The sequence below is a fragment of the Bacillus rossius genome, chromosome 10 (assembly GCF_032445375.1).
Source record: "Bacillus rossius redtenbacheri isolate Brsri chromosome 10, Brsri_v3, whole genome shotgun sequence".
Lineage (NCBI taxonomy): Eukaryota > Metazoa > Arthropoda > Insecta > Phasmatodea > Bacillidae > Bacillus > Bacillus rossius.
In genome coordinates this window covers 48,017,346-48,039,445 of record NC_086337.1, presented here as the reverse complement: position 1 = coordinate 48,039,445, position 22,100 = coordinate 48,017,346, and the positions used below count along the sequence as shown (strand labels likewise).

General features: G+C 41.4%; 2 protein-coding genes across 3 annotated transcripts in view; both read right to left on the bottom strand.

Annotated features, from left to right (window-relative positions):
- LOC134536097 (sodium-independent sulfate anion transporter-like) overlaps positions 1 to 478 on the bottom strand; it is a 45,719-nt gene extending 45,241 nt beyond the window's left edge. Inside the window, exon 1 of the mRNA XM_063375637.1 lies at positions 475 to 478. Within this exon, the coding sequence (XP_063231707.1) occupies positions 475 to 478 (4 nt within the window). The remainder of the gene's footprint in view (positions 1 to 474) is intronic.
- Positions 478 to 13,816, bottom strand: LOC134536098 (uncharacterized protein DDB_G0287625-like). 2 transcript variants are annotated; one of them, XM_063375639.1, is made up of 3 exons: positions 13,769 to 13,816; positions 3,097 to 3,546; positions 478 to 951 (listed from the first exon to the last, which is right to left on the bottom strand). In XM_063375639.1, the coding sequence occupies exons 2-3, from the start codon at positions 3,480 to 3,482 to the stop codon at positions 714 to 716; spliced, it is 624 nt and encodes a 207-aa protein (XP_063231709.1). In that variant the 5' UTR covers positions 3,483 to 3,546; positions 13,769 to 13,816; the 3' UTR covers positions 478 to 713. The 2 variants fall into 2 exon arrangements, with proteins under 2 accessions (XP_063231709.1, XP_063231708.1); XM_063375638.1 differs by lacking the exon at positions 13,769 to 13,816 and adding an exon at positions 4,797 to 4,958.
- Between the last annotated feature and the right edge of the window lie 8,284 nt (positions 13,817 to 22,100).

The window sequence follows — 22,100 nt, the reverse complement described above, 5'->3', positions numbered from 1 at the left end:
CTCACGAGTGAGACTCGTTGACGGGAAAGGAAAAAAAAAACAACGAATAAAGTAATAAACTAGAGATGCAGACAATTGTAGGACACTTCTCGTCACCATGTTGGTTACAATATATTGTGAACCTACATTGTTAAAGTAGGTATTTTTTTTTTTAATTTTTGTTGTCCTGTCATGTGGTTTCTTGTTTATTTCTGGAAGGCAAAAAATATAATTTTTTATTGATTATACACAGACTTAAGCACTGTTGCGGTATAAATAACATTTGAAAAATAACTGTATTTGCAGATATTAACCATTAAATCATTTCCTGTAATGCAAACTTATTTACTATTTAAGGTTTTAGAATCAATATTTATGCGTGTATTGTTTAGTCGTTCAAAGCTAGCACATTTCCCTTTCGTGATACCGAAATCAGAATTTTAAAAAAAATATATTCAACTACTACTGCTTGTTTGTAGGCAAATAAATACGTACACATTTGAAGGGTCGAAAAAAATATAAACTCGTTTATTCTTGTATAAGAAACTGTTCCCACTCGTTACAATTTTGGAAAATGTCGGCTGTGCAAGAACACTAAAACATTCGTGAAAAGGAAGGAAGAAGGAGGGGGGTGACGCGCAGAAGGCGCGGCAGGCGTGCCAACTCGCGCGCGCGAACGGCCCGCGCAGTCGGCGCTGCAGGCGTGCCAACCCACGCGAGCACTCGCGCGCCATCTAGCCGCGCCGCCGAGATTTACTTCGGCAGCGCCTCTTCAGCCTCCTGGCGCGCAGGCCGGCGCAGCGCCGCTTGGCCGCGCACGCGGCGCGCACGTACGGCTCCTTGTGGCCGTCAGACATGCTGCGCCAGCGCCTGGCCGCCTCCTTGACGAGGCAGGGCCCGCTCATGCGCGGCAGCCGGCACCGCAGCGCCTTCACGAAGTTTATAAAAGGGTTCACACTGTTCATCCCGGACCTGCCGGCAAACACGAGCGCTCTGCATCACAACTCTGGCCAGTGGTGCCGCCCCCCCCCCCCCCCTCCTTTTCCCTTTCCCTCCAGAGAAAACACGGAAAGTTTAAAAAAAACTATTCTGTGGAAAGCTGATGTATGAGTTGTGTCAGCATTTAGAAATTTTCGATTATTTTCATTGGTTTTGGTGTCACTTAATTCCTTAACCTCTAAATACTGCTTGCTTAAATTGTCTAGTTTAATAATAAACTAATTTTTCAAAATAGAAAATTGATCAAAAATATGAGTTTTGTAGGTCAATTAAAATAAAAACTACCCACCCAGACCCAGGCAAGAGGCACTGGAAGGGGATACCCCCCCCCCTACCCCAATGAGAGGGCCCGCACCACAGACTCAGCCTAGGGGCCCACAGGCAGTAAATCCGGCCCTGTATATCAAAACATTAAAAACATTGCACAAAAATATGAGGAAGGTTATAATAAAATAAGTTTGTGCCTGAGGACGGGGACATCTCAACTGTTGTTTTAACCTACTGGTTTCGTTTGTGCTGTCGTCGTTGTTGTATGTAGACTATCTGTTTTTGTCACATCGCGGGGTTCGCCTGTACGTATGTGTGTTGTTGTCAACATTATCTGCTTAGTATCATCGTTGAGTTCGTCTGGTTGTCGCTGTTTACCCAATGTCTTTTTTGTCTTTATTTACTATTCTTGCTGCATGTGTGTCGTCGTTGTTAGTCCACTGTGTGTCGGTCTGTGCTGTAATATTTTTCTGACTGCTTCCTTATACGGAATGTTCAGTGCTGTCTGTGTATTTTTTTCAGTCTTTCACGTCGGCTGATTTTGGTTTGTTTTCTCTGTGTTTGCATATTCATCTTTTTTTTTCTTCCATTATTAAGGTTTATTATGACATACAGTATAACCAGCAAAAGCGTATGTCCAAAAAAAAAATATTAAATAACTAAGACCCTTTATAGAAAAACACTAGGGATTCTTTAAATTCAAATAATTTTTCACTTATTTAAATTATAAACAACCATAGTTACTACTACTTCAGTAACATTAAAATCAAAAATTCATTGCATTTCGAAGTTTTGTCTAAAGCTTTTGTGTTATATGGTATATAATTGGCAAAAGAACACATCCGAAACAAGGAAAGCGCTAGTAGCAGAAATCGTGCATTTGAACGAGCATTTGCTGAGATACGCCATAGTGTTATCATTGTGTACACAGTTTTAAGGATTGTTTTTACTGGAAATGACTCTGTTTAATGATGGAAATATGTATTAATCATCATCGGGTGTGGTCAATCACTATTTCCGCAATGTTTTGGATGTTGCAATATGGCGGATGTGAGGTAGAAATTAGACTTCAACTTTGTCACCATCTCTTGACAATTCACAACTCTAAGGTTTCGTGCCCACATTTGAAGTGTTAATTTATGGCGCGTCTTTTAATAGCTTTGTATTCAACTTAAAACCATGTGTGGTTAGCGTGAAATTGTTATAAATATTATTATAACGACATAGAATTATGAAGCGACAGAAATGTTGTTACAGAATGTTTTTATTGGTTTTCATATTTTTTTATTTTATTTTTTCAACGTTCTTCTGCAACGTTTAATTTTAAGCGTAGTTATTCCCATATCATTATGTAATAAATATTATTTAAACCAATCCGAGGTACGTAAATGTTTGCTAGGAGAATTGTTTGAATGTTAGTCCCTCAAATATTATTTCAATTTTTCTTTTAACGTGCGACATTTTATATTTTAAAAAAAAAAATGCCCAACACATTCAACTGAGGATGAAACAGTTGCTGTTGCATCACTGAATACGGGCGCTCTTTACGTGTCTATTCTTGTGTTCTACCCTAAATAAAGCACATTTACTCTCAGAAATGCTAAATAAATGAGGCAATTTGAGTAAACAGGTGGCTGATTTTTAGAATTTTTTTTTCTGTTTGCTTAGTATTCACGTAAAAGCTGTAAACAAATTCATAAATGTATGTATTGATTATTTAAAATTTATAAATTTTTTAATAAAAAAAATTCTTTTGTCTGCAAAAAAAAGGTGTAAATACGTATATATTTAAAAAGAATTTTTAACTCTAATTTGTCCACAAAATTTCAACACGTGTTCTGCGACAAATACCTGCGCCTCCTGCGGCTGTTGCTTCGACTCCGGCTCCTGCTCCGGCTGCAACTACGACGGCGGCGCCGGCAGCTACGCCGGCGACTACGGCTCCTCTTCCGGCGGCAGCTACGACGGCGACTACGGCTCCTCTTCCGGCTGCAGCTACGACGGCGGCGCCGGCAGCTACGACGGCGACTGCGGCTCCTCTTCCGGCAGCTGCGGCTCCTCTTCCGGCGGCAGCTGCGGCTCCTCTTCCGGCGGCAGCTGCGGCTCCTCTTCCGGCGGCAGCTGCGGCTCCGCCTGCGGACGCAACTGCGCCTCCGGACGCATCTGCGCCGGCGGGGTCGGCAGCTGCTGTGGCTTCGGCTCCGGACGGCGGTGGGTTGCTTGACCTCTTCTTCCATCCTCGCGTCTCGCCTGGTAGACTCCAGGAGGGCGGGCGATCAGGGCGGGCCTCCGGAACTCGACCTGCGCGGTTAACGCGTACACGTGACCTCCCTCTCTCACCCCCCCCCCCCCCCCCGCCACCCCCTCGTACCCGGAGGAACACGAGTCCTCGCAGCACGCAAACCAAACTTCATGTCACATTCCTGTGACCTTATCATTTTTTTTTTTTTTCATAAATGTTCCTTGAACATCTCTGAAACATTGCACATTGTATGGGAAGTGTAAGTGTTCTCCATAGCGCGGCGTAGATCATGGGTTGTGCCGGAAAAGAGATGGGGGGGGGGGGGGGGGTTGTGAAGGCAGAGGGGCCTGACTGCATTTGCAAAAGCCTGACTGTGAACAACAGGGTTTGATGTCGAAACTATATGTATGTCTTACGGAAAACTTTCTGTGCATTCTAAAGTTTTCTCCTGATAAAAATTGTGTAGTATACACAACATAACAAGCACTGTAATCCAGAGATGACGTGTTGGCTAACGCACGTTCAAAACTCTCGGACCACGCCCCCCCCCCCCCCCTTTGCGAATCCTACATATTTGTTTGCGCCCCTGCTCCGTAGGTCCACATAGCTGCGACTTCAGCAAACAATGTTTCGAACACATTTCGGTATCGTTGCAGATACATTGCAACGTTTCAGTGACAATTATTGTTGCCGCGCGAAAAGGGATATTCGTAAGTCCATAATGTTGTATTTTCGTTTAAACACACACACATGTATATATCGCTAAATAAAAAATACCACAACTATGATAGTGCTGTCCTGATGTATAAATAGAGGCAAAACAAATCTAAGGATTTTCAAGAACTTAAAAAAATATATTAATTAGTAGTCTCTATCGTGAAAAAAAAAAAACATTGCAGAAACACCTTGAATGTTTCATCTTTTAGAGCACATTAAATGTGCAAATGAAAAATTTTTCTACTTAAGTTTTAATTTTAACAGAAACTTCTTTAATAATGAGCAAAACATTGTTTTTTTTATGTTACTAGGCTAAATATAGGAAAAATTCGAAACCTATGTTTAACGTTTATCGCAAAGTATCTCTTTCGAGGAATGAAATAATCATAAATTATTTTACATAATATTTTAAAAAAATGCAGCTATGTCTGAGGTAACTTCATGCATAACTTCATGTATGCTGATTTACATCAAACAATCTACGAAAAGCAGTTTAGAAAAAAGTCTACAATTTTTTTTAACACGATTGGTTCGTTTTACACATTTGCATTTAAATCAATCATAAGTTCAAAGAATGAACGTAAATACTTACGTAATTTTCACAAAGATTTTTGATTACTGAGTTGAAAAATTTATTGAGCTGAACTTGACGATGAGAAAATTTTCCATTTTGTTCCAAACTACAACAAAACAACTGCCAACGAGAAAATGCCGTAAAAGCGACAAACTGCGATTGTTTCGGAATGCTAATAAATACACATATGAAAACCAGAGAAATAACCACGAAATTAACTATTCTTTTTAATCCAATTCTTTTTACGAAAAATATAAATTAAAGTGATTTTCACTAAAAGTTTTTGGATCAGCGTTCCAACTAAAGTTTAAAGCAATTAGTGGAATCAAGATAATGATTTGTTCTAAACTAGTGGTTGAAAATAATAATTCATTTTTAATAATAGTAGCGAGTAATACAAATCTTTACTACAGTATTTAAAAAAAACGGTATTTGAAATAATGACGAGTATAAACCTATATTATTTTAATATTTCAAAAACTTTTAATGAAATTACCTTTGCAAGAGAGGGTGTTTTTTTCAACATCGTAAAGTTTGTAAAGAAAACTTTGTAAATAAATATCAGTTCCTAAAAATATATTAATTGAGACATTTTATAAAAGTCGGTCTCACAAGCATTAAATGTCATGAAGACGTAAATAATAAAATTCGTGGTTGTAGTATATGATCTACCAACTGCCAAATGGTTTCATATTGTGCAGTTATTTAATTAAAGAAAATTCAAGACGTAATTTCTAACATATGTTTAAAATCGCTTTACAAATGTAACTTAAAATTTTGGCTGGACCCTCACGTCTGTGATACAGCTGTTTGTGTTAATTCAAAAACTTTGTCACGGATGAACGGATGGATTATTTCTATGGTTATGGCCAAGGCAGTCATTTGTTAACAGAACACAGACCTGTGGTGTTTTCCTACTCCTTGGTGTTTTCAGTAGGTAATTTCATTAAAAGTTTTTTGAAAGATTAAATAGGTTTACTCCTCATTATTTCAAATACCGTTTTTAAAAATAAATTTTACTGTAGTAAAGATTTTATAGAACTCTAGACCTAGTTTTGTTTGTATCACCCGCTACTATTATTAAAAACTAGCTGCCCGACCCGGCTTCGCATGGTTGTATTAATGGGGGAAAAAATGAGACCAAATCTCTTATTTAAAGTTATAATAAATGAAATAAAATGAAAATTAATTAATTTTGACAAAAACTTAATACAATGCTTTGTAATGTACCCAAGAAAAAACGAATAGCACCGATGGTTTCCCGACTCTCGGGCACGCAACGTTGTCATGGAGACGAAGTACCCACTGATTCCCGGGCTTAAACACCAATCAACATTGATAATCAGTTTATTATTTATTATAAATTATTAAGACCATTAAACGAAATAAAAACTCTCCTATCTCTCAAGTTGGAAAAAGTTACACATAAATGCCAATTTTCATCGAAATCGGTTGACCTGGTGAAGAGTTCACTGGAAACAAACATCAGGACACTGGATTTATATATATTAAGATTAAATATTATTATTTTCAACCACAAGTATAGAACAAATCATTATCTTAATTTCACTAATTGCTTTAAACTTTAGGTAGAACCTGTAGCATTCACGCTGATCCAAAAAAAATTTGTGAAATTTAATTTATATTTTTCGATGGCATGTTTCTCTCTCTCTCTCTCTCTCTCTCTCTCTCTCTATCTCTCTCTCTCTCTCTCCTGAGACCAGGCACGAAGTTCCCAGAAGCACTAAACCAGCGACGGGGTGGTAGGGGAAGGGTGGGCAAAATGGGGTAGTTAATTTTTAAACCACTGTAGCATTAAATGCTGTAATCTTAGAAACCATATTAATTTTTTTCGAATAACATACATACATACCCTAGCAATACATCGGAACAATCAAAATTTGAAAAGTCACATAACATACACGGTAATATTTTTTTTCTTCATGCTCTGCAAACACCCCATCTTACCCCTTATACGGGGAAAGGTGGGGTTTGATATGGGGCAAGATGGGGTTTGATATGGGGCAAGATGGGGTAAAATATTGAATCTTCATTTTGAACAATGAATGCATGTATGTCCCGCTTCATCATCGTCGTCATCAATGCCAGCACATAAACAGTGTGACCATCGACCACAAGAACCACACGATACCCATCCTTCTGACGATTGTGAATACAGACCGCCACAATACAAGCACTCCGCGTCATCTTCATCATGTCCGAGGCACTTGTATCTTCTTTATTTTCTTTACATTTCTGTCTTGTTTTCCCTTTCGGCTTTCCAGTGCTGTTTGTGGTTTTCTTTTGTTTCTTCGTGACAACCTTTCTTTTAGTATGAAGGTCTTCTAGTTCTCTCTTGTAAGGAGTTGTCTTCCCACGCCTAGCATTTGGCCTTGTTGGTCTTCCTGTATTGTCAACATGAGGAATAGGTAAGATATGATGTGGTAGAGTAGTTGTAAACGAACTCGGTGTTGAAGTTGACAATGATGTCGCTGCAACATTCTCTGATGGAGGACTTGAGGGTAGGCCTAGTTCGGGACCAGGTTGTGAAGTTGACAGTGATGGCAATGTGACATTCTCTGATGCCGGTGTTGAGGGTATTTCAAGCCCGTTTACCCAGGTAGACGAACCAGGCTGAGGATTGTTTGTGGATATCGGCGTTGAAAGTTCTTCAGACGCTAGCCTATCCTCAAAAGGAATAACAGGAATAGACCTATTCGTTGTCTCAGAAGGCATAAAATCAACATCAGAGAAAACAGTTGGATCCACAAGCCAAATTCCGGTTGTACGGAAACCATTTATTGCGCAGGACATTGTAGCAGCTGTTATGAATGCTCTACCAAAGATTTCTGCCACCTGGAAGTTCGTGATCACTCTTCCTGGATGAGACCGTAGCCACGTAGTTGCAGCTCTGTCATAAAATACACTGAGAGGTTTCATGAATGCCAAGTCAATTGGCTGCATGCGGTGCGTGCAGTGTGGCGGAAAGCAGAGGAGTCTGACACCATTTTCTCGTGCATAATCAATAAGGTGGATTTTCTTCGTGTGTGTGGAATGACCATCCAACAAAAGCAATACAAGATTGTCTTTAGATGCATGTGTGAACTCAAAAAATTTCTTGAACCACGACAAAAATATGTCTGATTGCATCCATCCACTTTCATGACACCCTGCCCATGTTCCAGGCAGAGCTCCATCTAGAAGTTCAGGCTTCATACGCACCCTTGGAAAAATCAGCATTGGCGGCATATACACGCCAGATGAACTGAAGCAAATTTTCACAGTTATGGTGGTTCCTCTTTCTGCAGAAGTAAGCGCACCAACCTGTTTTCTATCCTTCGCACTTATTATTTTGGACTTCGATTTTGGGACAACTGACACTCCAGTTTCATCACAATTGAACAGTTTATCAGGGGTTAAATGATGCTCATCTACAACACTTGTGAGCAATTCGAAAAACTTCGAAACAACAACCTGATTAAATCCCATTGCTCTTGCGATGGAAGTTGGTTCAGGTTTGCGCAAAGTGAGATCAGGGTGTCTCTTCAAAAAACCTTTTGCCCAGTCAATACCAGCCATACCTTGCTCTCGGTCAAAATTATGTTTCTTTTTATTCTTTTCGGCAAGCTGAAATGCTAGTTTTCTTAGTTCCGTAACTGAAAGTCCAAATAATCTAACTTCCATGTCTGTAAGATAAGCCGCTAATTCAGCCTCTTCAGACGTGAGTAAACACAGTTTGTTTTGGGTATAACCTATCTTTCAAGTTCACGTCCGGATTATCTTTCACTTTCTTTACTTTCTAGAGTTGTTTGGGGAACACCAAAATGTGCTGCTGCTTTGTTGTAGCCCATTCTACAACTAACAACCTCATTCACTGCTTCTCTCATATTTTTTTCAGGCCAACTCTGTCTCTCGGTTTTCCTTTTGTAATTTTGAACCATGGCCTCTGAAACAATGAACCAATAAAAATTAATATTGTTGACGTAACCACGGAGGTATAAATAGACAATTACACGGCATGAAATGACATCAAGACTTTTATTTATTTATAAAAATGTATGGTTCTTTTACAATTTTATTAACTTCGGCAATGAGTTTAATAATCTTCCCTCTAAACAACTTGTACATCCCATAAGTTTAAAATTTTGTAAGGTGTAAGTTCCTAAATAACAAATCACAACTTTAGGCCTACATATATGCCTCGCCATGATAGGATTCGAAACTGGAACCCCTCGCACCACCGCCCGGCGTGCAACTGACTGTATTAGTCCTAAAGAAATCAGCCCACCGCACAACAATGAACCCACAATTTGTGGATATACCTTTAGGTAGATAATTATAACTGTTAGTTGGTGGTAAAGTTAGTTTGACATCTCTTTCAGAGCAAAGTGTTTACTATAGAGGGACTTATAAAAAAGTAGCGTAACTTAATTAAATGAAACAGAGTGTAACGTAAATTACTAAAACATAACTATCACAGATCTTGATTTAGAGTGTATGCCTGCATAAAATAAGCTTTCGAGACTTGTAATCACTACCAATTTAAAGTATAAGCAGCGCAAATACACATTATCATAAAAACAAAAACCTTTGTAAGGGGCAAGATGGGGTAGCCCCATCTTGCCCCGCCCCATCTTTCCCCTTCCGTACTGCAAACAAACATGGCCACCCAAAACACAAATGCGAGAGAAAGAAACTCCAACAAACTTGTTAGTTTGAAGCTTGATGACAGAGTATTTGCTTAGTCACACGTATTTGTATAATCTTTGCATGAGTCAATAGTGACAACACTTCAAAATAAAGCAAAAATTACATCATCGCCTTAAAAAAACAAAAAATCACCATATCAAGCACAAGTGAAAGTAGAATCACGCGTCACGCTCTTGACTGACAAGGAAAATGTCTAGGGATGTACTTTCAGGGTTCCCGCCAGGCAGCAGCACATCACAAGCCCATTAGCAGGCGTACCCCGTCTTGCCTCGCTACCCCATCTTGCCGCCCCTTCCCCTAATTGTCGTTCTCTGCGGGTCGCAAGGGACGGATCCTGTCACGTGACCAAGTCATAGAGTCGGCGATCGCACATCAACGAGTTCTTTTTGACGTGATAAACGTCTTATAAATCGATGAACGCCGGCTGCACGCACGAAATAAGCATGACTAATTGTCACGTTCCGCCTGAGCCGAGCGTGCAAGAACCGGCCGAACACCGTGCGAGAAAACCTTCTATAATATCAAACAGGTTAAGGCGGGCTTTTTAAAAGCAGCAATTTAAAAAAAAAATGGTTTATTTGTCCAATTTCGTCATTTCAAATTAACAATTTATTGACATTGATTTGATTTCAGTTTATTTCTATAACTAATTATTCGTGATTATATTTAAACAAATTATTTAAATTAAAATTGCAAAAACTGTAAATAATATTTGATAATTAAAAAGTATGCAATTTTTCATCAATGTTTTCTTATGACGTTATCACGTAAAATTATCGTCCGTAAACCGACTTTACAGACAACCCCCCTTTTGTTTTTGTTCCAGAAGCTCGTGGGAAAAAAAGTTTTGGGAGGGGGAGGAGCGCTTGTGTGCAGAAAGATAATGTTCTACCCATTTACCACCCTCCGCTCTACAAAAACAAAAGTAATTACATTCAATCTAAAATGGAGTCTGAAGGAGGCGGTGGGCTTGAAAAAGTAATAAAAAATAGGTTCATTGAACCACGATCTGCCCCGAGCATATCTTAAAGTCCGCTGCTTGCTCGTGAAAATTCGGGGTCGGAATAAAAAATAATCAAGAATTCATGCAGTTGCATGAATTTACAACTAACCTTTTAATTTTAGTAAACGCTCTCCTTCACAAACGAAAAAATATTAAAAAAAATATATAATTTTTTTATCCCATCTTTTAATTTAACAATGAAAAATAATTTGAAATGCACAAGTGTGTATTATCATTGAATATGTATACGGTATTATTCAGGTGTCTGACTCGGGGTCAATGAATCTCTCTAAACATATTTTTTTCGCTTTTATATTTATATTTTTAGTTATATCACACGTAAATAATTATATTTCTATATTGCGTTCAATCTCTATATCAAACATTAATAATGTGCTGAGGGCGGATGGGTGGTTCTGTTTCTTTATTTATTTATTTATTTTTAGGAGAGTGAAAAATGCTATATCGAGTGTTTTCAGTTATTTTATAGACGTGAAACGCCACGGTAAACCAAGGGACTTCGTCTCCCCACCGTGTGAATGTTATCGTCACGCGCCAGCTCAGAGGAGACACCGCGCCAGAAGCCCTGACGCGACCGTAACGCGCTGCCGGGAGTGGTCGGGAGCTTGGTTGAGGGTGAAGAGGAGGGGGGGGGGGCGGTGACCGGCTGGTAGGAAGAGGGCGATTGGTCGGGGCGGGCGCCCGCCCAAGGTCGACCCCGCAGCGACTGCAGCTCCGGTCGATTCGCTGCTGCATCGGCTGGCTGCATCCACCGGGTGACATTGCCGTGTTCCCCCCTTCTCTACGACACGCGGAGGCCGCAGGCACACACACACACACACACACAGAGAGAGAGAGAGAGAAAGGTGCGTGACACATCTAGAGGAGCCACTTCCGGCTCTTACATTTCCGACGAGAAATTTTCGGCAAATTTATTCTGGGTTATTGACGTCGTAGGGCCATGCATATTTCGCGAAAAGATTCCGAGACTAGTTGTAAGTTAAAACACTGTAGCATCTTCTTTGTGTTTCGTGATTGGGTTTATTTCAGGCGCATGTTGACTGTTACAACACCAATCACGGTAATTCAGTGCGCAAGCAAACGCGTCCTGAGTGGCTCGGTCTAGAAAGGCAACGACTTCTCTCTCAGACGGCAAACAATCACAAGGGAGAAACCGCTGGTGTAGGGTATACCTCGTTGCAGTCTAACAGGCGTTCAGATTTATTCGCAAAAAATGCCTGCCCCTATTGATGTGTAAACATCTCAGCTCTCGGTACACGGCATTTGGCAGGAGTGATTTCATGAATGGAACGTAAGTCGAATGGACGGCGGTGTTTTACCACCACGGTGCCAAAGTCAAGATGGCGGCCCCGCGTGTAGCAACATAAACCCTTATATAGTCACTTTCGTAAACATTGGGGACATACCAAACGTATTGGTGGGCCAAATTAAACTTTATGATAGTAAAACTGCAATGGAATACATTTTGAAAATTAAAATAGTCATAGTGAAACGTAATCAAAAGTTTTAAAATACGTAAGAAAACTGGCTTTACAATGTCTATAATACACATTCTCCTTGCAACATCCCAATAGACTCGGTAGCACGGCGGTAGAGCGCGCGCTTGTAAAGCTAAAGGGAAAAAATTGACATAAGTAGTTCTAATATCATCACTGAAAAAAAATTAATGCACACTAATAATATAATAATGTTTAATCAGCTGAATAAGGTTGATTTTATTTGTAGGCATTATTTACAGACTGGTTTCAGTCGTTTGATCAAAAACAAATATAGAAACATATACTTATTGTTAAAATATGTGTTTTAAATAGTTTCATGTTAATATTTTAGTATAACTTCTAAGGTGTGCGGAAACTTTATAGTCTTGCCTGTTTTGTTAATTCTAATAAGATGGGCGAAAACTTAAAGTCTCGCTCAAATTTTTTATTACTTCGGAAAGGGAGGCATCTGTCTTCCCTTTCTCCACCCCCCATGGATACGCAGTTGTTTGCTATCCATATGAAAATTAGAAGTGTAAGTTGTTACCGAAACTTAAGCTGTTACCATCTTGCTGGTATGGCCTAAAGTTATTATTATTGTTACTATCATTATCATAACACAATGCTCTAGTTGTGCCTATGACTTAGTACTCATATTGACAACCATTAAACTCTTCTGTACAGATTTCATTTTTATTTTCGTTTTTATTGTGAATTATTTGGACCGCGAAAAGGAATAAATCGGAAATTTTCACAAACGTTTCTTGGTATGAAATTTCGGTACTACGCATTGCAAAATTGCGCGGCGACACCCAGGAAACTTTAGATAACTAGCGCGAGGTTATAAAGTCCTATACCTACATGCAGAATAGTTGGCAACACTTATCCAGCATGATATTTCGCCTCATAGAATAATGATTAAATCTTTTTGTGCATGGGCACCAACTTTGGATCACGGCTTGACAATACTTGTTAGATCAGCTTATGTAAACAATGACAATTGTGTTTGTTTACTACTGGTGCTTCATCCGAATCCGCTTTTTTTTTTAATTATTAAATTTTAAAATTTTAGTTTACACAATATTTCAATATTTAAATGTCGTAGTCACGAAATATCACTTAAATCTCGGTCTCACGCGTCGCATTTTTTATTATCAAGATAGCCATCTTGCATAATATACTTCGTCTAAATTTTCCCAAAATATATTTTCTAAATTTTATCTGATAGCGGTAAAAATTCATGCACGTGACCATTTTGATCGCTTGCGTGAAATTTTTCAGTTCGAAAATAATTTTTTTTGTAAATATCTAGTGAGAGAAGTTCTTCGAAGTTTGCCGATTGCTCATGAAAAAAAAAAAACATATAGCAAGGATTTATATAATTTAAAGTCATAGATTATTTTAAATTACGCTAACCTAACCTAATGAACCTTTCATTTTAGTTACATAACCTAACCTAACCTAACCTCACGAGAAAAAAAACTGTTTGTTATTCATTACACTGGCCGAACCTAACCTAACACAAACGTTTACTTCGGTAAAGTTCAGGACTGTCCGGGCTGTGGTTAAATGGCGGCTTCAGGATGACTTTTCGGGAGGGGCTATCGCACAAAGAAAGGTCGTAGTCACAAAAAAATTAAAGTGGTCAGATATTGGCCTTGGAATATTATTTACAAATTACAGGTTTCAAATACAGAACCTTAGTAGCTCCAAGCAACTTTTGATGAGATAAATAGTTTAACATATGAAATTAAATATTTAAGTAAACATAAACATACAATAATCAATAAAATTGGTCTCGGGAGGGGCTATCGCCCCCACCGGCCCCCTTCTGGAGCCGCGCTTGCTGTGGTTGCGGCTGTCTCTGCGAACTTGCCACTGCACAAGTTGGGAGAGTTGCTGTCTTGCTCGGCGCTGAGTCCGTGGTCGTCGCGCGCCATGGAGGAATGGAGTGCAGGAAGTGCAGTTTCCTCGCTGGCAGGGGCGGAGCGCGAGGTCCCTGGCCTAGTGGGCAGTGCCTGACCTTGGCCTCGCCGCCGAAGGCCACCACCTACCCCCCCCCCCTTCCCTCTTACACATTCCCCTCGCCCCCTTCAGCAGATACCATTGGCCCTGCCTCCGTAACGTCAGCGTGAGACCTCGGGTGGAAATAGCGACGGCCAACATTCTTGTACATTGCGCTCAGGAATACCCCCGTTAATAATTTTCACCCTAAACTTATGAAGAACGCTGGTTACAAACCATCCAGGGATCTTCGTTAATGTACGGCTACCTTCGTTAATTTACGCGCACTGAGTTCACTTACTTGGAACACGAATCCAAAACGAATGTTTTTCATGTATTAACAAAACATTCAAAAACTTGTTAAGTCTACAGCAAGAACACTATTTTTTTTTTAGTACGCGTGTTACATACAAATAATATAAAACCAGCCAATAGGAAAGCACACGTGGGTAGAGTAATACATAGGACTGTTAAATTTCAGCCTGACACCATATGAATCAGAGAAATTTCCGGGTCTCCAGCTATGATTCTCTTTGTTACATCGATTGCCTCGGCGCTGTCGTCTATCGCTGAGCGGCCTTGAAAATTCCGCGGGCCGTGGCGTGAGCGAGCGACGCTATTCTCTACTGTTCGTGCGTCGGGTCGGCCCCGGGATGACGCGAATCGTCACAGGGCGCCACAGACTATAGCGACGCCGGCCTCCGCGGCAGTTATTTCGGCCGACATAGTTCCGCGTGGAGTGCTGCCCAGTGAGGAGTGCGGACTGAGGAACTTGACAGACACTGAGTGACTTGAGAATAAACATTTATGAGTGCCAGTGAAATGTGATAGGTAGAGACCCGGAAATTTCGCGGATTCTTCTGGCCTCAGGATAGAATTCAAAGTTATAGGTGTGCTCGACCCATGTTTATTTTCCCATTGGTTGATTTCTTAGCGAGAACATTTTTATCCTTGTTATTTGGCACTACCTGATTCGCTTACTTTTCTCCTAGCTGGGCATCGTTGGCTCACGGTCGTAGAGGGGCGTGTCCAGATAACTGCGGTCCAATCATGAACACAGTGCGAGAGTGTGAAGGTTTGCATTCTAGCTTGTGACTAAATGAATCCGCGAAATTTCCGGTACTCTAGTGATAGGACATATTTGAGTACAATTAATTACCAATGTAGATATTAGTAACTAATAAAACTGTGGGGAAAAAAACATAATGAGGCCATCCCTTACGAACCCAGTTCTCCCCCACAACATTATACCTCGTAACAGTAACATCAAACATTTTAAGAAAGAAAAATTCGCAACACTAGGACGTTATGAGCTCAAGAGTGAGAAAAGAAATGGCTTTGCCTTTTTTTAACTAAAGTATTACTGTGACAATCACTACCAAACATCTTCCTCTCCCATTGAAAAATGTACATAATGACATCAATAACACACTTGTATGTGGAGTAATGTCTTTAGGCATAGGGTTTTATCAAGATGAAGACATGTACAGAGTAATGGATATTACAGCATAGAGCCAGAATATGGCGAGAAAATTACTAATCAAATTACGAAATGAATTCGAAGATTACAGCATACTTCTTTCCACAATATGGGGATGAACATTTTCTTCGTGAAAGAACTCCAAAACTGAGTAACTTAAATTTGGCGCGTGACAACAGAAAAATGTGGAATATTTTTTTCTGAGACAGTGCCCTGCCTCGGTGCTTCTAGAGAATGCAGTGATGTCATGCAGAGGTAAAATGTTTTCCTTCTGTTGATTAAAACAAATAAATTTGTGGAAATGCTTAAAGGAAAGCGCGTCTTTTAGTACTCACCAAATATGTGTAACATCTAACTTCGAAAACGAGCAAATTCGTATGTTCACGTGGTGCAAATACACTTAATACGAAACTCTGACACGATTTCCACGCGTGATAAATATATTGTTTTTTTTTTTAACTACATTTCTAGACACGAATCAAACTTAGTTTATAAAAAAAATGTATTATAATTAAGAAAGTCAAACCACTCTGGATGGATGAATAGAGAAGTTTTTTTTTTTTTTTACGAAATCATATGTAGACAGTAATTTTCGTATTATTCGAATATCACGAGTACAAAAATCAAGAAGCACCGATATTCAGGTGAATGGGTGTGCTTTAGAAAATCGCATTTGGGCAGTAATCAAATGTAGATGATTGTTTAGAGTCACGGAAATTTCGTGCATTCATTTATTCGCAAGTTAGAATGAAAAACTTCACACTCTCGCTCTGTGTTCATGATTGGCCCGCAGTTACTTGGACACGCCCCTCTATGACCGTAAGCCAACGATGCCCAGCTGGGAGAGAAGTAAGCGAATCGGGCAGTGCCGATTAACGAGGATAAACATGCTCTCGCTAAGAAATCAAACAATGGGAAAGCAAACATGGGTTGAACACACCTACCACCTTAAATTCTACTCTGAAGCCAGACGAATCTGCGAAATTTCCGGGTCTCTAATGGTTGTAATGTTCCTCTCGTCTGGAAAGTGCCCTAATCCACTCCCTCGCGACGGTTAATCGCCTCTGGACAGTGATCAAATGCAGATGGTTGTAATGTTCCTGTTGTCTGGAAAGTGCCCTAATCCACTCCCTCGCGACGGTTAATCGCCTCTGGACAGTGATCAAATGCAGATGGTTGTAATGTTCCTCTTGTCTGGAAAGTGCCATAATCCACTCCCTCGCGACGGTTAATCGCCTCTGGACAGTGATCAAATGCAGATGGTTGTAATGTTCCTGTTGTCTGGAAAGTGCCCTAATCCACTCCCTCGCGACGGTTAATCGCCTCTGGACAGTGATCAAATGCAGATGGTTGTAATGTTCCTGTTGTCTGGAAAGTGCCCTAATCCACTCCCTCGCGACGGTTAATCGCCTCAGGACAGTGATCAAATGCAGATGGTTGTAATGTTCCTGTTGTCTGGAAAGTGCCCTAATCCACTCCCTCGCGACGGTTAATCGCCTCTGGACAGTGATCAAATGCAGATGATTGTTTAGAGTCACGGAAATTTCGTGCATTCATTTAGTCGCAAGTTAGAATGAAAAACTTCACACTCTCGCTCTGTGTTCATGATTGGCCCGCAGTTACTTGGACACGCCCCTCTATGACCGTAAGCCAACGATGCCCAGCTGGGAGAGAAGTAAGCGAATCGGGCAGTGCCGATTAACGAGGATAAACATGCTCTCGCTAAGAAATCAAACAATGGGAAAGCAAACATGGGTTGAACACACCTACCACCTTAAATTCTACTCTGAAGCCAGACGAATCTGCGAAATTTCCGGGTCTCTAATGGTTGTAATGTTCCTCTCGTCTGGAAAGTGCCCTAATCCACTCCCTCGCGACGGTTTATCGCCTCTGGACAGTGATCAAATGCAGATGGTTGTAATGTTCCTGTTGTCTGGAAAGTGCCCTAATCCACTCCCTCGCGACGGTTAATCGCCTCTGGACAGTGATCAAATGCAGATGGTTGTAATGTTCCTCTTGTCTGGAAAGTGCCCTAATCCACTCCCTCGCGACGGTTAATCGCCTCTGGACAGTGATCAAATGCAGATGGTTGTAATGTTCCTGTTGTCTGGAAAGTGCCCTAATCCACTCCCTCGCGACGGTTAATCGCCTCTGGACAGTGATCAAATGCAGATGGTTGTAATGTTCCTGTTGTCTGGAAAGTGCCCTAATCCACTCCCTCGCGACGGTTAATCGCCTCTGGACAGTGATCAAATGCAGATGATTGTTTAGAGTCACGGAAATTTCGTGCATTCATTTAGTCGCAAGTTAGAATGAAAAACTTCACACTCTCGCTCTGTGTTCATGATTGGCCCGCAGTTACTTGGACACGCCCCTCTATGACCGTAAGCCAACGATGCCCAGCTGGGAGAGAAGTAAGCAAATCGGGCAGTGCCGATTAACGAGGATAAACATGCTCTCGCTAAGAAATCAAACAATGGGAAAGCAAACATGGGTTGAACACACCTACCACCTTAAATTCTACTCTGAAGCCAGACGAATCTGCGAAATTTCCGGGTCTCTAATGGTTGTAATGTTCCTCTCGTCTGGAAAGTGCCCTAATCCACTCCCTCGCGACGGTTAATCGCCTCTGGACAGTGATCAAATGCAGATGGTTGTAATGTTCCTGTTGTCTGGAAAGTGCCCTAATCCACTCCCTCGCGACGGTTAATCGCCTCTGGACAGTGATCAAATGCAGATGGTTGTAATGTTCCTGTTGTCTGGAAAGTGCACCTAATCCACTCCCTCGCGACGGTTAATCGCCTCTGGACAGTGATCAAATGCAGATGGTTGTAATGTTCCTGTTGTCTGGAAAGTGCCCTAATCCACTCCCTCGCGACGGTTAATCGCCTCTGGACAGTGATCAAATGCAGATGGTTGTAATGTTCCTCTTGTCTGGAAAGTGCCCTAATCCACTCCCTCGCGACGGTTAATCGCCTCTGGACAGTGATCAAATGCAGATGGTTGTAATGTTCCTGTTGTCTGGAAAGTGCCCTAATCCACTCCCTCGCGACGGTTAATCGCCTCTGGACAGTGATCAAATGCAGATGGTTGTAATGTTCCTGTTGTCTGGAAAGTGCCCTAATCCACTCCCTCGCGACGGTTAATCGCCTCTGGACAGTGATCAAATGCAGATGGTTGTAATGTTCCTCTTGTCTGGAAAGTGCCCTAATCCACTCCCTCGCGACGGTTAATCGCCTCTGGACAGTGATCAAATGCAGATGGTTGTAATGTTCCTGTTGTCTGGAAAGTGCCCTAATCCACTCCCTCGCGACGGTTAATCGCCTCTGGACAGTGATCAAATGCAGATGGTTGTAATGTTCCTGTTGTCTGGAAAGTGCCCTAATCCACTCCCTCGCGACGGTTAATCGCCTCTGGACAGTGATCAAATGCAGATGGTTGTAATGTTCCTGTTGTCTGGAAAGTGCCCTAATCCACTCCCTCGCGACGGTTAATCGCCTCTGGACAGTGATCAAATGCAGATGGTTGTAATGTTTCTCTTGTCTGAAAATGCCCTAATCGACTCCCTCGCGACGGTTAATCGCCTCTGGACAGTGATCAAATGCAGATGGTTGTAATGTTCCTGTTGTCTGGAAAGTGCCCTAATCCACTCCTTCGCGACGGTTAATCGCCTCTGGACAGTGATCAAATGCAGATGGTTGTAATGTTCCTCTTGTCTGGAAAGTGCCCTAATCCACTCCCTCGCGACGGTTAATCGCCTCTGGACAGTGATCAAATGCAGATGGTTGTAATGTTCCTGTTGTCTGGAAAGTGCCCTAATCCACTCCCTCGCGACGGTTAATCGCCTCTGGACAGTGATCAAATGCAGATGGTTGTAATGTTCCTCTTGTCTGGAAAGTGCCCTAATCCACTCCCTCGCGACGGTTAATCGCCTCTGGACAGTGATCAAATGCAGATGGTTGTAATGTTCCTCTTGTCTGGAAAGTGCCCTAATCCACTCCCTCGCGACGGTTAATCGCCTCTGGACAGTGATCAAATGCAGATGGTTGTAATGTTCCTGTTGTCTGGAAAGTGCCCTAATCCACTCCCTCGCGACGGTTAATCGCCTCTGGACAGTGATCAAATGCAGATGGTTGTAATGTTCCTCTTGTCTGGAAAGTGCCCTAATCCACTCCCTCGCGACGGTTAATCGCCTCTGGACAGTGATCAAATGCAGATGGTTGTAATGTTCCTCTTGTCTGGAAAGTGCCCTAATCCACTCCCTCGCGACGGTTAATCGCCTCTGGACAGTGATCAAATGCAGATGGTTGTAATGTTCCTCTTGTCTGGAAAGTGCCCTAATCCACTCCCTCGCGACGGTTAATCGCCTCTAGACAGTGATCAAATGCAGATGGTTGTAATGTTCCTCTTATCTAAAGTGCCCTAATCCACTCCCTCGCGACGGTTAATCGCCTCTGGACAGTGATCAAATGCAGATGGTTGTAATGTTCCTCTTGTCTGGAAAGTGCCCTAATCCACTGCCTCGCGACGGTTTATCGCCTCTGGACAGTGATCAAATGCAGATGGTTGTAATGTTCCTGTTGTCTGGAAAGTGCCCTAATCCACTCCCTCGCGACGGTTAATCGCCTCTGGACAGTGATCAAATGCAGATGGTTGTAATGTTCCTCTTGTCTGGAAAGTGCCCTAATCCACTCCCTCGCGACGGTTAATCGCATCTGGACAGTGATCAAGTGTAGATGGTTGTAATGTTCCTCTTGTCTGGAAAGTGCCCTAATCCACTCCCTCGCGACGGTTAATCGCATCTGGACAGTGATCAAGTGTAGATGGTTGTAATGTTCCTGTTGTCTGGAAAGTGCCCTAATCCACTGCCTCGCGACGGTTAATCGCCTCTGGACAGTGATCAAATGCAGATGGTTGTAATGTTCCTCTTGTCTGGAAAGTGCCCTCATCCACTCCCTCGCGACGGTTAACCCTGAGCCGCCGGGCTCGGAGGGGGCGTGGTCCCCCGTCGACGGCTCCCCCTAGCAACCGGCGCGGCGCGGCGGTAGGCCGTCACCCAGTTCGCGCCAGATCTGCGACGCGGCGGGCAGATAACGCCTGGCACCGGGCGCCAATGTCGTGGCGGAGGTCGCCGGGAACCGTCGCAACACGCGCGGACGGTCTGCGCGTAAAAAGAAAAGAACGCGTGCAACTCAGTACACGTGATAGAATTGAAACCTATTTGGCGATTCAAACCTCTACTCGTAAACAAAAGGATAAAACGGCAGAGAGAGAGAGAAGACAATTCACCAAAAAGCACACCGCGGTATTTTGTTGACGTGACGTCTAATAAATCTATGAACGCTGGCTGCACTAAAATGTGCCCCGTTACCCACATTGTCCCGTTACGATGTGTCTTGTTACGCTCATATTAAGCACGGTAAAACAAAAGAAAGCCAAATTTTTGAATATATTATCAATTATCTTTTCCATGGTTTAAAAAAATTTTGCCCAATGTACATATCAATTGAAGTAAAAAATTTTTTGCCGTTGTGTCCTTCTGTGCTGAAATAATTTTTTTTTACCAATTATTTCTACATAACATGTCTATGTTTTAAATGTTTTGTGGTTCCCGAGTTTCGCTTTTTTCCTGTATGTTTGCACATTTATATTTATTGTCTGTTATTGAGGTTTCTTATGACATACATTATAATCAGCAATGGTGTATGTCCTAAATTATATATAATATAGGCATTTGCAAACTCTTAAATTAAGTACTAAATCAATGATAGTGTTGGAGATGTAAAATTAAAAGATACTTTTCATACTGACATCGCCGTAATTTTAGGTAATGATAGTACTGACCTTAAGTCGATAATTTTCTGAAGACTAAGTATTTAGAAGACACTATTGAATAGCTTTCCAGTATTAGCTACACATATTAAGCACGGTAAAAAAACAAACCAAAAGTGAAATAAAAAGGTTTTCTGTGGCTTTAAAACCAAATAAATAAAATGTTATACAATAACTTCATGCTTGTAAGCGCACACATATTTTAACTAAACACACTCTTTTAATATCTAACATTTATTTCAAAATAACTTTACCATCGAGAGTTACATAATTTTTTACTAGTATAAATTTCTATTTAATTATTGTACAGTGGGACTGTAAATTTGTTTGCAGGAAATCAACTAATTATCAACTAGTTATCCAAATTATATTTCACTGTTATGAAATTACACAATTCATGCTGAACGAACAACATGAGAACACATAAATTTGTTTTATTGTACCGAGGTTAGATGTTACTGTACGTACTGCATGTGTTAACATCATGTCAGTGTTAAGAATACTGCAAATATTCGCTCTACCACTCTGGTTCTGGGGTAGAGCGCCTGCCTTGTGACTTGTAGGACCCGGGTTCGCGCCCCGGCTCCTCCAAGGCGGATTGCCCAGACAAAATGGTGGCATTTTCTCTGGTAGGAATACAATCCCTTGTAACAAGTCAGGCTACCAAAGAAACGGTGGGTGGAACAGAAAAAAACCTTCCAGGTGGCTTCCAAATGGGGAGCCCGTTTCTTTTCTTGGGCTCCCCATGCGGTGGCCATTCCGGGGGTTTCTCCGGGGGAACGGAGTTTTGCAAA

Bases quoted from the DNA above. Each gene is read 5' to 3' on its own strand.
- LOC134536098 (XM_063375639.1), bottom strand. From the start codon at position 3,482: ATGGAAGAAGAGGTCAAGCAACCCACCGCCGTCCGGAGCCGAAGCCAC. The intron at 952-3,096 runs GTATTTGTCGCA...GTTTGCCGGCAG, and splicing joins AACAGCCGCAGGAGGCGCAG to GTCCGGGATGAACAGTGTGA.